This window comes from Conger conger, chromosome 5, assembly GCF_963514075.1.
Source record: "Conger conger chromosome 5, fConCon1.1, whole genome shotgun sequence".
NCBI lineage: Eukaryota > Metazoa > Chordata > Actinopteri > Anguilliformes > Congridae > Conger > Conger conger.
This window is the reverse complement of record NC_083764.1, coordinates 16,759,885-16,777,039: the sequence shown is the minus strand read 5'-3', so window position 1 is coordinate 16,777,039 and position 17,155 is coordinate 16,759,885. Positions and strand designations below refer to the sequence as shown.

The following is a 17,155-nucleotide window of genomic DNA, read 5'->3' as shown; positions in this document are numbered from 1 at the left end:
TATACAGCTGGATATTTTTAATAGAGAAATTCAGGTCAGGTGCCTTGCTCGAGGGCGCAACAACAGTGCCACAGCTGGGAATCGAACTTGCAACGTTTCAGTTGTGAATTTGGTTTCCTAATCATTAATTACAATGCCACGGTATTGGCGCATCTGGTCTGTGCCACGTTCACTTTAGAGAGAACACGATTTAGTAGTTATGGAGAAGTTTGAGTGATCCATTCGCAGACCGCCATAAGCGCTGGAGACGGTTAGCGGCTTGCCGGGCTTCACAGGCGTGTAAACGTTTACCCCGCCATGCCAGAGGGGTAATTACAGCATGGGGAATCGAGCGGGGCCTGCTTCAGAAGCATAAGCCCTTCTTTCAGGCGTGAAAAAGCTGGACGGCTGCTGGCTGGGCCCCTTTTCGGATTGTTGTTGCTCCATTTCCACTGGCTGCACTGGGAGCTTTACCGCTGCGTCGTCCAGACAACAGTCTCACCCCAAGGCCCAGCACACTCTCTCACTCTCACTCTCTCACTCTCTCACTCTCTCTCACTCACTTTCACCCTCTCTCTCTCTCACTCTCTTGGTCTCTCACTCACCCTCTCTCTCACACTCTTTCACACTCTCTCACACTCACCCTCTCTCACACTCACTATCTCTCTCACCCTCTCTCACACTCACTCTCTCACTCTCGCTGTCTGTCTCTCTCACACTCTGTCTCTCACACACTCCCCCTCTCTCACTCTCACACTCTCTCTCACTCTCACACTCTCACACTCTCACACTCTCACACTCTCACACACACACTCACTTACTCTCACTCTCATTCTCACAGACACACACGCACACACGCACACACACACACACACACATGCACCGCGTTCCGGGCCGGCCTCAGGAGGGCCGCCCATCGCACTCCACCTGCTTCCATAAAAATAATTATTTTTAAAAACCCATCCCCAAAGCGCCTCTCGTGTGGCTGTAACTCGGCGGTGTTTACACGACGCACGCTTCCTGTTTCCCCCCGCAGCTTAATGAGCGTGAAGCGCACTCCAGGAAATGAGGGGGTGGGGGCTGACGCTTTAATAGCAGTAGGGGGCGTCCCCTCTCGCTCGCTCTGTGCCGCGTAAAAGCGCCCTTTATCGCCAGGGAAGCAGCTGAAGACCCTTCATTAAGGGGTGACTCCTCTTCCTTCTTCCTCTCTAATGACCAGGGGGGTTGGATGTTGACCGGTGTACAATGCTGCCCTTCCTGTGTTGGTAAAAATAACTGCAGAACAACTCTGCCCTCTTGGTACTGCAACAACATTTCGATTGAAATTGCATTGAGGCAACTGAACTGAAACCTACTTAGAGCAGGAAGAGCCCCATTGCCACTAATAGATTCTGAAATGCTTTTATTGAGCATGCACAGATTTCGGCAAGCCGGCCATTAATCTGCAGTGTAACTCTTTAGCCGTTAGGCCTCAGTTTCCACACAGGGCTTACTGGAATCACTCAACAGGCCCTTCAATCTAAAAACAAAAGGGCCTGTATCCCACCGAACCTGAGGTCGAACTCTTTAAAAACCGAGCGACCTGTGCTAATCAGCGTGTTGCAGATGAGCAGGGAAAGAAAAACAGGCAGCTGTGGGGCGAAGAAAGTGGTCTTCACAAGAACGGCTATCGCAAAGCAAACCCACGCGGAGGGAGGCTGGGGTCTGCTTGACATTGCGGCCAGTTCAATTTGCATGCAAAACAGTCATTCTGGGGGGGGCGGGGGTGAGCACAAAAGCAGGACAGGTAGGCTCTATCTGCGGCGTTCCTGCTTGAAGTGAACGGACAGATATCATTCCGAGCAGAAAGCTCCGCTCTGCACCGCCGCCTGGCACACGTTGAGATGCTCCTGGAGTGGATTGAGAGAGCTCTCACTCCAATTCTGCCGAGCGGCTGATAAATGTGAAATATCAGTATCGCCTGTGGCCAGTTGTTTGCTCAAGCTGACTCGGGTTCGGCTCAGTGGGATTACTACGGCAGTCTGGGCCAGGACTCCATCACCTAGTTTGAACTAGAAAGTTTCAACGACGGTAACAACTTTGGGGAAACAGGTTGTGTAAAGGTTTTCCGTATCAGATGCATTCTGTATACCCACATCAGCAACTCTCAAAGCTGTGTTCCTCCTTGTATGGGTAAGCCGGTAAAAACTGATTGTAGCACATTCAAATATAAGGTGATCCTTGGACAAGACCTCACTCCAGAATAGAACAGTGACCCTATCTCCAAAAAATGGAATGTATGGAATGCAATGTATTCCATTTTTGATAAAAAATATTTTCCCCAAAAAAATTATCCAAGGGCACAACGACAACTCAAAAGATCCCAGAAGAACATCCAAAGAACTGCAGACCCCTATCGCCCCAGCTCAGGGCAGTGTTCAGGACTCCAAAATAAGAAAGAAGCAGGGGGAAAAACGGGATTCATGGGACAGTAGCAAGGCCACCGCTAAAAATTTGAAACATCGATGCTCATCTCACATTTCCAAAAAGCACCTGGGTGATCCCCAAGCCTTTTGGTATAATGTTCTACGGACATATGAGCCAAAAAATGGAAGTGGGGTTCTGGACTCACTTAACATGCTGTTCAATTATGACTCACTACATAGAGGAAGCACAGAGGAACACTCAGTTCAACTCCATCTGAAGAAAAACCCACAGACCAGAGGTTTTATGGTAAACACCCAAAAACACTATTGAACTGGCTGCTTAATATGCAACACAGACAAACAAAAACCCAAAGACTAATTTCCTGCTGGAAAATTTCCCGCCAAAATGTTTACCAGGAAATGTTGGGAAGTCTTAGAGTAAGAAGCGTGAGGCCAGCTCTTCTCACCAGTGCCACAAAAGCTGGAGAGATTAACGCGCTTAACGACGATCAGAAGAAAACCTTCTGCACCGCCAAACAATCTCTAGATATTTCTGGAAATGGGCAATGTTCAATTCAGGCCAGAGGAAAACCTTCTCCACTCGCAAACCAGGGGCCTGTCTCTAGTTCTTTTCTGGAAACAGGCGACTCGTCTCTCGGTCTTTACTCTCTATAGAAATGAGGATAGCTGAGAGAACAAGAGGTTTCAGAAAAGGGAGACCGGCTGAAGGCCATGGTGCGTGGGCAGGGGAGAGAAAAAAAAAGAAAAAAAAAAGCAGCATTCATTCAGTCCTGCATCTTTCTCAGGGACAAAAGCAGATTTAATAACCTTCTCTTTCAGTCCCCTCCGAGGGAGAGCGCATTGAAAGTTAGCCCGGCTCTCAATGCGAGAGCGACCTTGAAGCCACTTTCGCTGTCATTTCAAAAACAAGGGAGGGGAAGGTACAATGGCCGCTCTTTCCCCGGCCCGTTCCGCCCGGCGCCGCGGTACAGTCTGTACTTGGCCGCGGAGAAGCGCCGTCTCTGAAACAAAGGCTCCCGCAGCAGTCTCCGGCAGTATTTACCCATCTGCGCTGAGCGCCCAGGGAAAGCGCATCGTCAAACAGTCTCCAGTACTCTACGAATTGTATGTTTAAAAACAAAAGGACATGCATTTAGCCGTAAGTCAAAGGGCGAATGCCGATGGGATTTTAGTAAGAACAGGGGAGGAGGAGGCCTTTCTTCTTTGGTTCCTTGGTCAGGATCAGAGATCTCTGGTTAAATCCCCCCTTCAACACCTCGCAGAATTCTGGGAATCCAAATGGGAATTCCTTCTTATCTGGTTACTTAACATAAACCCTGAGACAGAAAATCCTTATCACAGCAGAGCAGGTTACATCTGTGACATTTCGTGGCAAAAACAAGGACAGCTTTATATATATATAATAAAATGTAAAAAATTCATCCAAAAAAACAATCTCATTGTTATTTCAGTGCATCTCACGCGAAAAAGTTATTCAAAAGTTCTTTGAAAGTTATTCAGATAATGCTTATGTGATAGTCCTCTCTAAAAATGTGGGCTTTCTACTGTATCTTCCCGTTACAAAACATATTCAATATAACATGTGAAGAGATTCAGCCTACTTTGATATGCATTTTGATGTCTGATTCAAGTAGCATAAAGGGACCTTCATGTTCATATTCTTAGAAGTTTCTGCCAGTGTGTTTCCAAGGTGCCGATGACTCACCCTTCTCCGCCCACTTTTGTGATCTTGAGGCGGAAGTCCACCGAGTTATGGCTAGGGGGCTTCCACTTGAGAATATCATCACATCGACCAGGCTTGTACTTCTGCAGATACAGTACACATTGAGACTAGTTCAGTATATCGCTATAGAAACATATCCAGTAAACCCACTGTTCAAACATAACATAATACATAACATAAGCAGTAACACACACACACACACACACACACACACACACACAGTATCCAAAGCACATCGCCTGACAAATTTACGACCAAAAAGCATCACCAGCCATTCACACTGATGCATCACAAACACAGACCACACACCCATCCTCCATATACATTCTTCTGTCCAAATACATCAGAACAGAGAAACTGTATGGGTATCATGGCACAAATACATTACAGACATAACTGTCACATAAATGCAGTTGGACACGCAACTGTGACTGACCCTGCAGTCAGGCTACAGTATGGCAGCTTGTATGACAATACAGCAAGGGCTCCGTACCCAATTTCTGAACATGAGATTGCAGCTAAAGCTCGATCCGGACTGGACTGCAGGGTGTTATTAAAATGCTTTATGGACAGCATTACTGAGGCGCCAAGAACCTTCAGATATTCATTCTGTGTGACTGTTAGAGACAGAGGGGCTGCCGGCGCATTGAAAAAACCTAGACACCAAGGCCTTTGGTATGAAAACACCTTTTATTTTATACTGCCGAGATGGTGAACAAATAAATGGGCGATGTGCAAAAATGTAAAATGGTGGCAGAAGTTTTGACAAAGCGCCTTCCCCAGTGCTTCAGAAAGCCCTGTCCTGCAAAGCCGGACTGCAGATTAAATCTGTGGCCACCGCGAAAACAGAAATGGACTTTTCTTGCTGGGTTCGACACCCAAAATTGGAAAGCTTTCACTGAAATCTGTGCCCAATAGTATGTAGCCATCTTTGGTGAATCGAAACCCAGAAAGGCCTACCTACTTTCAAGGGTGAATGACCAATACACATTAAAACTAAATAATTCAAATGAGATTAGCGCATGACATGTTTACTGCAAGAGATCTATAAATCAGTTTGCCTGGCGACAAATGCATGAAAAAAAAAAGCTTACTTACCCAGGACTGAAATACATAATTTAATTCAGTCACAGAAAGCAGAAATTTTATTTCAAGACATTGCACATAAAAACAAAACCAACAAAAAAAAAAAAATCTTCAAAAGAATCTCTGCATCAGGGAATTTGTTTTAACATCACCGATAACCTAGCAACCAAAGAACTATTGATTGCTCTTAAAACAACATTTCAGGAATGGTGATGAGACTGAGGCACTGAAAAAAAAAAAAAAAAAAAAAAAAAAAAAAATATTTAGGTACATTGAATTCCATACCAAATCCTACAAAAACATTATCAATCATGCAGAACACCAGACAATTTAAGTGCTTTTAAAACAATGTTTTTCTGTTTCGGTTTAACATGGTAATAAGACCTACATCTTGACAAACAGTTTGGAAAAGAACAGATTTTATTAAAAACAATATCTTCCCAGTCAGTGTTTGTGTCTTGCGTCTTGTCAGTGTATTAGCTCCCTTGTTTCAAAACAGCCTATTCTAGACACTGAACTGATTAAAGTTCATTAACACCAAATTCTGCACATACAGGTTTCACGGTCTGACACTTACGTTGCAACTAACTGAGAAATATAAAATGGCTGCTTTCATATTGAGACCTGACAAGACTCTAAGCTTTGAAAGTCGTAAGTCAATTAAGTTACCATGAGCACAGCAGCACACAGTCAAACAATATTTATTTCACTGACAGGCAAAAACAAACTTATCATTCAAGAGCACCGTGCAGAACAGTGGTTCAGTTGAGTTTTCTTTCTGAGTCTCTAACCTACCATATACAACGAACCACCACCGTCAAACCCTTCGCAGCTAATTACCTTTCTGTCTTACACAGCACAGCAGGGCAGAAACCTGGCACAACCTATCCTTTATTGAATCCTCTCAGAGTCTGTAGGAATAGTACAGAATAAACATTCCGGAAGCTTCCTTCCTCTCACCACTGATGAGGTGCTTTTTACATTTAACCGGGATCAAGTGAAGTTTATACTTGAAAACATTTTTTAAAACCTAATTATCTGAAATACAAAGCAAACCACCTGCTCGTGTTTCTGTGTTAGTGTCTATATACAAGCCCTGCAAAAGTAATTAGATAGACTTCTCAGAAAAGGTCAACATTTTCTGTTTATTTTTGGACAGTGAAAGATGACATTGCTGCCTTTTCTGTCACATTGTCATTGCATCCTACATCCTCAAGTTAATTGGCTCAACTCTTAAGGGGGCAGTCAACCAAAATCCTACATGTATAATTTGGGAAAATGGTCAAAGTCAGACAGCCGAATGAAAGACGAATCTCTTATAGCTGGACAGGGGGTCCATCAAAGTGAACTCGCCATCACTGCTTGTTACATAAGGACGAAAAAAAAGTTCTGCTTCTTTCCGAATGTACTCTTCCACGATTCCCCCACTTTACAGACAAACACGCTGGTTATGCGAGGCTTCCTTGTTAAGAAGCGCATTGAGGAATTTGTGCGCTCAGGGCTGCTGTGTATAATTGCTGAAGCGCTGTCCGCCAGTCTTTCCAGTCATCAGTGAGGACATCTCCTCGAATCCCGCCACGACCTCAATGGCCTCCTGTCTCATAAAAAGCACAAGGCCGCAGCGGACGGGGGGTCCCCGCGCTACGGACAAAGAGCGGGGTGGGCCGCTTTCGTCTCTGCGCGCATCCTACAATCGCCGATTGGCTCCGATGCGTCATACGGGGAACCTAAGCTACTAAGGCATCGTGTATGAAGGGGAAATAAACATGGGCAAACTCTGAAGAGGTATTGTTTAGAAAGAAACATACCCATGGGACCCCATTAACATCAGCAACCTGGGGCTAGCTGGCCTTGCGTGGCGCACACAGGAGAGGAGCTAGACCGGCAAAGCCTGCTAATGTTACTGCTGAGGTGTTGATATATAGCGTGTATAAAAGCTTCTGAAAACATAAAAAAATACAACAAAAAATAGCTGAAAAACCTCTGAAAAATACAGGGTACTGCTTTATTGAAGCATAATATGTCTAATGCCTCCATAACATATTCATAGAGAGTAACGTAAAATGTCAAGTATTCAGCATTTGTGTTGGAAAGTATATAACTGCATGTAAGAAAACAAACGATAGCAAACTTATCTAAATTATCGAAACAATACACATTATGACCAAAACTTGCTACACCAATGCAGTCTGAAATAAGAAGCGCAATGGTAGTTATTTTTACTTGAAATATGATCATCAGACTGCTCACCGGACTAGTCATTTGAAGGCATCATTCACATATGGCATTCTGAGTCATCGACAGCAATGAATACTTTAATATTGCTCTTATGCCATCCTATACTTTACTTTTCCGTTATGTCATCCTTCCTATAAGTCGTACTTATGTAAATGCTATTTATAATGCCATGAAGACGCAGATACTGCCAAAGGTACTGTACAAAGTCTGGTCTCTCAGTCTGTAGTGACATGGTTGGACAACCGTGGACCTCAAAAGCTCCCTTGAGTCCAAGCTTCCTTGGAATAGATAAACCACACTTATGCGGCCGTGCAGACACTTTCAGGATTCCGGTCATCAGCGAATCTCACACTGCTTCAGACTGATTACATGAATTCATTTGCTCAATGTATTCATTTAATTTCCCTGCTTGTGTTCTAAAGAGACAGCCACCTACCGCAAGCACGACCCAAGATTATCATTGCTTTTGAATACTGATCCTCGATTTGCTTCGAAGTACAACAGACGGTGAAATGGAAATGCGGATGCGTACTGTGAACATTATACAGTACTCCAAATTCATTTCAAGAACCTATCACAAATGAGTACATAAAAAATATTTACAACCTAAAAGTCTCACATCTAAATTACCATCAGATTATTTCCAAAAATTGTTGAACCGTCAACACTATTTATTTAGATCTCTCGTGTGTAACATGGACATCAGTCATCTGGCACATATTGATTGTAAAATAAGCAACATACAATGAGCCTGTCTTCTGCTCATGAGGAGGTGGAAGAGGATGAGCCAATAGGATGATGGGCAGGTTGCCCGGTAACACCGCTCAGTCCAATGGGACTCGGTGGGAATAGGTGGATCAGCTCCAGAGCACTGAGCTGGTGAGTGTGAGCGAGTGTGTGTGTGTGTGTGTGTGTGTGTGTGTGTGTGAGTGTGAGTGTGTGTGTGTGTGTGTGTGTGTGTGTGTGTGAGAGAGTGTGAGTGTGTGTGTGTGTGTGTGTGTGAGAGAGAGAGTGAGAGTGTGAGTGTGAATGTGTGTGTGTGACGTGGGATCTGGTCGCGTACAGCGCCCCCCCCCCCCCCCCCTCCCTGGGCTTTGCTAATGAATGTCTGACTGACAGGTCTCTGCAAATATTGGAAAAAAGGGAAGAAAAAATCCTTTCATAACTGGTATTTTCATGTCAGAGGAGACATTTTTTTCATACACAGTCTCATGGTTACGTAAAACTATTGCGAGACACAGAAAATATGTTGAATATACAGAATTTTATTTCTGTATGTTTTTGAGACTGTCGTGCTGTCACATGCTACGACAATCAAACACAAGACTTTCTGATAGGCAGCTGTCAAACGCAGAGAGAGGACCGTCCGCGTCAGGAGACTCGATGCTAACCCTCTGGTGTCACACTGAGCAGCTGCTCCCTGCTCTGTAAGCTTGTTTACAGAGAGGACACCGCGTATTCTGACAGGGTGACACTTCTGCGTTTCAGCCCTTATCTTTCCCCCAGCAGGCTGATCAGGTGGGGGGCGCTCTGCGGATGACTGGGTTTCCTCTTTGCAGAAGGCCGATTCCCTCTGCCCCTTTGCCCGAGGGATGCTTGGGGAACAGCGGCTAGCGCGCTAACGTAGAGACGGGCATCGAGTGCGCCCGTAGGCTTATCGCCGGGTGCCATCGATGGTCACGCAGGTCAGTGTGTCACTTACTGCTGACCGGCTTCGGCAGCCGCAAAGGAGTAGATAATGGTAACAATTACAACGCAATAATGATGGTAATGTTCCCAGGCTGACCGGAAATAACCTCGAGCACAAGACCCATTTGACAATAAAATGGCTGACCCAACAGAGCAGCCTGTGGGATTTCCGTTCTTTACACTCGCGTTGAGGCAAAATTGCCAGCCATTCACGGTACTGTAAGATAAGATACTGCAAGCACTTTAGCGGTGACTCTGGTCTGAGGGGACCTTCACAGATCAAGACAACAGGCAGGCGCACGCTCTCTCTCAAGCTCAGAAATGCAGACTCAGGACCTAACCGACCAGACCAGACCAGACCAGACCAGACCAGACCAGACCAGACCAGACCAGACCAGACCAGACCAGACCAGACCAGACCAGACCAGACCAGACCAGACCAGACCAGACCAGACCAGACCAGACCAGACCAGACCAGGATTGGGGAGGGGGAGGGGGAGGGGGAGGGGGAGGGGGAGAGTGAGTTATTATTGTTAGTTATTATCAAGCGTTAAAGGTACAACAGGTCATTTTGGACGGTCGAGAGAGGAATTTCAGCAACGAACACCCTGAAACCACAACACTGTTTATCCCTCCCCTTCTCTGTGAACGTGTTGACATTGAAATGCCATTGGCTGTAGAAATTAGAACCAATTTTCAACCAATGAGCTTGAATTATTGTACAGCTATACAACGTTTTGTTACAATGTGTCGGTCTGTCAAGTGCATACTTCGAAACCCGATTTTAAGGACTATAAACACAGGCAGAGGGTGAGTCAACATGTCAGTGAGCCTTTTTCAATGATAGGAAGAGATTTACAATGGTCTTGTAACAATGTTTTAACACAAACATCTTACCTATTGTACCTTTAAAGAAGTTATAAACAAACGCAGTTAATATGAGGTTCACAGTCTTGCACAACAGTGTAATTGCTCATATTGACAGAGAGCATGAAGTGTAACTGAACAGCTAAAGTGCTGCAGTAGCATGCTGCATACTATAAAAGCTAAATGCCACGGTTTCGGAAACCAAAGCAATGAGGCTCAACATGGTCAGATGGAAGCAGCATTACGTAACACAGAGCATCTATGGCAGAGGGAATGGCTTTGCTTCAGGGACTGGGACTGCATTTTGTTTAGCTGCTATTAAGGGGAAAGTGTTAGGAAACCAGTCACGGACTCGAGCATTCGAAAGCGCTGTCCTTCTGTTGGGTAGCGAATTGCCCGACTCCCAGTGGAAATGGCTGTTCCCTGCTATGGCAAATTAAAATGAATCTGTAATTAACCTTCTGTTGAAACCCACAAACATTAATTTGGGCTACACAGCCGCATTCCGCGCATATATCATATGTCAAGGTTAAATGAGGTAGAAGGACCTTTATGAAATCAAAACAGCATTCCGTCCACAGCCTTGTATGCCCTGAGTTTTTAAAACTTTGCTACTATGCGCAATCGCCTCAATACTTCTCCTTGCCCTTAATACAACAACCGTGCCAACTTCACTAAAACTAGCAAGCAAAAATATGTTCTATGGAAAATCTGTTCGCTGAGTAATGTGTCACCTGTTGCCACTTTCAACAAATGTTCAAGTTGGCCCAAGATGTTCTTTATTTTTTTTTATAGCATTGCAATCTGAAAGCTGGATCATTATCAGCAGCCCATTAAAACATCAGAAGAATAATGAAACGGATCGAAAAGCTCGATCTCAATCTGACGCTCGGGTCTCAGACTGATTCAATTCCTCGATTAATACGCATGGATGTTTTCCCGTCTGCTGATAATCAAGGCTGCTGTCAGTTAAGGATAGCAGAAAGCAATGGGCCGTTTAGTGGTTTTACCCCGTCGAATTACAATCGCTTAGCAGACGCTCTTATCCACAGCCACTCAGACACGCGGATCCCAGCACGCTTGTACAGTGAAAACACGGTCCCGCTCTTCGAATGGACGTTGGCAGAGCGCAATTTCATCCGTTCTGCTCACACAGCACATAGTAGAGTTCCACTCGCATCCTGAAATGGCCCCCATTAAAGCCCGCCATTACTTCGTCGTAGTTACAGTTCCGAGTGGGGTTTCCATTTCACCGGGCACCATCTTTGATGCTTTCATTTATTTCTTGAACTTCGACTCGCCGGTGGCTGGATGAAATTCGCGCAGGGCAGTGCAGGAACCCCCCCCCCCTCTCTCCGTGTTCCCCTGCAGCGGCTGGGAGCGTAGGCGGGAGGTTTTCACGCTCTGCCTTTCATTACCGCCCGGCATCTCCACAATAGGTATTCACGAGAGAAAGGCGTGATCGCAGGGCAAGGCCACCTCGAGACGCCGCAAACAAACGCGAGGGGTGGGCGGAGAGGCGGTGGGCGGGCGGACGGACGGACGGACAGACGTGAGGAGAAGAAGCCTCCACCGCCTTTCTTGGATGACAAGCTGAGCCTGTAGCTCGCTGTTTCGGTGAGTCAGCCTGAAGGGGGGTGGGATGGGGTGGGGGGGTGGGGTGGAGATGCACAAACTCGACGAGGGCTCTACGGCTGGGGGGCCGGTGCGGCCCCTCACGAAATAAACAAAAATAAGTACGCGCTAAATCCTAAGTGCTTCTGAATAAACCTGGTGCCTGGCGGGCTTCAGGGGAACGGATTTCCGCAGGTTTTTGTACTTGAAGATATATAAAGGGCACCATGGGTGTAGCTATTATGAGAACATAAATCCCGGAAAAGGTGTTTGGTATGGAGGAGAGAACCAATGGCATTAAATCAATGCTGCCAGGAACAAAAAACTCGCAGCACAAAGCCGTACCCCTAAACACGGTTAAGGTTAATCAAAAGTGCGGCGGCAGGGTTTCGCCCAGAAAAGCAGGAATTTGTTTTCCACCTCGGACACCTCAGACCACTGATAACGTTAACAAACTCTGCCCCGTTCTTTATTAAACGCCCTGTTCTGCCCTTTCTAACACAGACAGGTCAGCCGTATTTATTCTCTAAACGGAGAGAGAGCGCTGTTCTGAATGCACTGTGCTGCAAAAGATTCTGTCATGGAACGTGTATCATTCATCCACAGAACATTACACAAACAACCCCCCAAGCTTCATTACCTTCTCCGTTTTAGTTATTATAACGCCTAATCACTTTCAGACAAGAGATTAAGATGTCATAAAGTCAAGGCTTTTAATTTAAAAAGGACAAAAGATAGAAAAGGAAAAACGTGAGCTAGTATCACATCAATCCAGGAGGAGTTGTCTTCGGCTTTTCATTACAGGGTTGAGGGAGTAAAGTTGGGCCCTGCATTATGCCGCAGTTACACTTCACAGTACACTTCAGGACAGGATAACGGGAGGCATCTTGGGGATTTCAGGAGTGTAGACGTAGCCCAATAAAAGCCTCGCGGCACCATGCTGAGGTCAAACGATAATTCATGGCTGTTCAGACACCTCGTGGATACAGAACAGCAGGGAAGATGCTCAAGATGTCTCCCGTGGAAAATAAACGGAGGCTTCAAACGAGCAGCCCGGAGACCCAGGTTGAGCACCGTCAGCAAAACAAAGGAGCTAAACTCTGTTATGATTACCAGGACGTACGCTCACACAGTTTTCAAGGCCAAAAACTTGGTGAGATGTGCAAGTCTAGGCTTGACGCTGTGCTGGATACTCTCTAGGCCAAGGACGGCCAACTCCGGTCCTGGGGAGCCACAGGGTCTGCTGCTTTTTGTTTTCACCGAAAATGCAACAACCGCTTTTGACCCAAGAAACCAGGTGAGGCAAGTTTACCGTGTATTCGACTGCTTCAATTGACCAATGAAGTGCGGATTAACAAAAAAAACCAGCGCATCCTGCGGCTCTCCAGGAGTAAATAAGCCAAGATGGACCGAATGGCCAGTTTTCATCACAATGTATTTTTATGTTCCAGAAATTTCTTGGTTTAACTGCAAGAACGTGAGTGCAGTTTCAACATACACGACTCTACCCTCACAGCCTGCACAAGCCGCTGAGAAGACACACTCCAAGGGTATTCTTGAAAAAGGTTTAACTGCACCGTGACATTATATATAACACATTCAATATAAAATTTCAATTTTAATATCAATTAGTGCTGTAATGCCAGAACAAACACAAAGAAACTCCCACAGAAATTGTGGCAGAGGCGCCTCACATAATGCAATCCCACACTGGAGATATTCTTGAATCTTCTGATTAGGTATTTTGCCATATGCGTCGCTGAGGCCAGACAGTGTCATTTTTTAACTCAAATAGCTGTTTTCAGGCTGTGCTAAAGAATAATCAGCTTGTGTGTTTACTTATCTTGCCTTACCGGACCAGATCAATCCGGTCAGGAAAAAGTGCTTCTCTGCGAAACGCATTATTCCCAATCTTAAAGCAAAGAGACTGAGTGCCTCAAAGATTCTTCTAGAAGCACCTTTTGTCAAGTAATTGAAATGGGTCCAATCACCCTGACAGACCGAAAAAGACAAAGCTGTTGTTTCAATTTCTGGAAGCAAATACCTGCCGTTCACACTTTTCATTTCTGATAATTGCGCAAACAAAAGTTATTAATTTGAAGCTATCTTGAGTTGCACTCCATGGCAAGCTAATGTGTTAAACTGTGCTTGCACCTAAAAACAGCATAACATTCAAAATTACGAAGAAATTCAATACAGGTGCAATAAAAATCAAAATTGCACTCTGTGTGTGGCAACAGTGGTAGGTCTCCAGGATATTTCTTCTACTCAGCCATTCGCTAGCCTAAAAACATTTTAAATAAAATATTGTACAGTATAAGCCCTGAAGTCGGGTTTGTTCCTTTTTTTAAAAAAAACAAACAAATTGTATAAAGACCGCCATCTGGAACGTTCTCTGACTACCCAACCATCTGCACCAGTGACCTGCTGTTTGTTGATTAATCAGTGAATTTCTTTCCCTTTTTTGCTGCGAAAAAACATGTCCCAAGGACACAATGTGTTCATTAACGATTACCCATAAAACCCGCTGCGTCCATCGAAGCCCATCTTAGCCTACCACTGTGCTCACAAAGTGCATAAACGTAGCCGGGATTAGAATACATTATGCACATCTCGACATTCACATTTTAGCCCGTTTAAGACAAAGACAGAAGTATGTTGACCAGCCAAATCTTCTATGCATAATGCAGAAGTTATGCCGAATGCCTGACCCATGCAGGTATTTGGATAGCAAGTCCCATTCCAGCGTACCTCAATGACAATGGAGCTGGCTAAATCAGTTCCACAGGGACTGGTGTTATTATGGCTGCAGACATGATACGAACATGCGAGTGGGCACTCTGATTGGCTGCTAGATAGAAGCCATTGAAACGACCTATTGTTCCGTTTCAACTGACAATGCGTGTAACTGCCCAACTCTTATCATGCATTGATGGCGGGGAGCCTACCTTGTAGATTACTGGGAAATCTATTCATCTGAATCAGAATCTGAGGTGTTAGTCCTGTCTGGTGTTCCATTTTTCACAAGAAAAATATTACTGCCAATTTCATCATGACGCACTTGGCCAGATTAGTCGACGCGGGACAACGAACGATATGCTCATCGCCAAGGTTGCGCACTTTGATACAATTCACCTTTGCCTCTCCCGTGATTGCTCGACTTTTAAGAAAGACCGAACGCCGTTAATGCAATCAAAGAGCACCGTGCCGAAAACTCAACCCGGTTCAAACAAGGGAAATCAGCGCTGACACATGGCGTATCCTTTCCATTACATTTTAATCCTGTTTACTCCGGCTCATTTGGGGATTTTAAATCAGGGACAAACAGTTTTGTTTCCACCAGACTCACGGCCTGATACGGTGAAGCAGGTGCGCGGAGACAAATCGAAGCCATTTTTCCTCCGCTGTGCTTCCTGTCCCAGTGGATTACCCCCACCCCCCCCGTAGGTGCCACGCTTCCTCCCAGGTGAAAATGCTCAAACCAAGAGTCAGCGGGAATCATTATCGCGGCCAGAACTTTTCCCGTCTTCGATTCAAGCGAGAGCCCTGCAGGTCCATGAGAACTCGAGTGAACTCGGCGGAACAGGACAGACACACAGCTGCATACACACAGGTAAACGTGTGGGTATTGTTTTCACGGCCGTCTAGGTTTGTGTTGAAGACCGACTCGGTGTGAAGGGTCATTATCGCCTGGTCAGATGCAACCGGGTCTTTGCCCACGGCGTGTTCCTCCTGGGCCTGGGATGAGGTCCCCCGACCCCTGTGCTGTGGATTAATGGCGCTGACCCCTGTGCAGTGGATTAATGGCGCTGTCCACCTGTGTTTGAGCCTGCCGTGTTCATCGGCTCTGAATCACGAGCTGTCACCTTCTCCTCACAACTCAAGGCAAACAAGGCGTGGCATAAACCATGAGGCAAATTAAGTTCAGCAGGCGCAGCTGCGGTGAATGGAATACCCTGCATGGGTGCTTGAGTGTGTGTGTTCGCGCGTGTATGTGTGTGTACATGGTGCAGGCGTCTGTGTGTGTGTGTGTGTGTGTGTGTGTGTGTGTGTGTGTGTGTGTGTGTGTGTGTGTGTGTGTGTGTGTGTGTGTGTGTGTGCATGCGTGCGTTGTGTTTGTGTGTGTACATGATGCAGGCGTCAGTGTGTGTACATGTGTGTGAACATGGTGCAGGTGTGAGTGGGTGTGTGTACATGTGTGTGTACATGGTGCAGGTGTAAGTGGGTGTGTAGGTGTGTGTGTGTGTGTATATGCCCACCTACTTATTCCACCCCACGCTGGGACTAATTTCTGAGCTTTCCTCCATATTGCTAATAACGGGAAACATTTTGAGAAAAAAAAAAAAAAATCCTCATTTACTTTTAATAACTATCAAATGGGACGGGGGGGATTAAAAGGCAGTCTAAATGCAGAGCAGAGGTAAGCCCCCAGCACTGTGGCTAACTGGCTATAGTGTACATATGAACGTACAGTACGGTGAAGACCGCGGGGACCTGGAGTATGATTCACACTGCGAGGGTGTTCTCAGACCGCTGGGACATACCAAATGTTGAAGTTGGCGAGGGTGTACTGTCAGGTTCAGACTACGGGGGTGTGCTGCACATTATAAAACACTGGAGGGTTTGCAGCGTGATAAAGATCACAAGGACACAAGTTCACACACAGGTTCTCTGCACGAGAACTGCATAACGCGATTCTGGCACGGAGCGCAGTCAAGAGCTCTTTCGGCTGGCTCTCGAGTATGCGGCTCTTTGTTATTGTGGCACGAAACCGCTTCAAGTGGCAACATGTTGGCTTCCTTGTCCAGCTGTCAGTCCTGAGGGCCATTAGGGCCGGCCGTTCTCGGTAACTACGACCGTCGCTGTGAAAGGATACCTTTGAGGAAGTCTTCCTCGGAACGATCGCAGGAAACATGGCTCCCGCGAAAGCCGGCGAACTGAAAAGTCTGAGCCTAATCCCAGTCAGAAAGCATTTCATCCGCTTCCAGTTTTTAATTAAACCTGCGGAGCGAGGTCCTTCTTGAGAGGATTATGATTGCTGACAAACGGGAGATTTCCTTCATTAATATGCACGAAACCGAACAAATGCCTCCGCTCCACCGCAGTCTCATATTAAACATCATTGCAAAGGTACGAATCCGGGACAACTTGTTCTTTCGCTCATTATCTCAAACGAAAATAAATAACCGAACAGTCTTCTCCAGGGTCGTAAAAAAACACAAATTTGAACCTAATTCACATACATTTCTTGTATATTGACAGGGTCTGAAACTAAGTTTTTGTTTAACCAGCCACAGTGTCTGGATGATGGAAAAAATCATTAATTTTGCCAAACACCATTTTGAAATTGCAGAACCACATGAGCACACTTTGTAAAACATTTTTTAATCTTTATTTTAAGACAAAAGAGATAGATAGAGATAGAATAGGATTAAACAAACTAACAATAATAATACAAATATTGTCTTTTTTCTTTAACTTAAGCAGGGCTACCAAAGTTAGAGCTACATATCCTATAAAAGGTAGAACGTGC

The 17,155-nt window shown here is 45.5% G+C and overlaps 1 protein-coding gene across 1 annotated transcript in view; it reads right to left on the bottom strand.

Moving 5' to 3' along the window:
• rngtt (RNA guanylyltransferase and 5'-phosphatase) overlaps positions 1-17,155 on the bottom strand; it is a 99,878-nt gene that overhangs the window by 10,814 nt on the left and 71,909 nt on the right. The window contains exon 13 of the mRNA XM_061244109.1: positions 4,111-4,211. Coding sequence (XP_061100093.1) covers positions 4,111-4,211 — 101 coding nt within the window. The remainder of the gene's footprint in view (positions 1-4,110; positions 4,212-17,155) is intronic.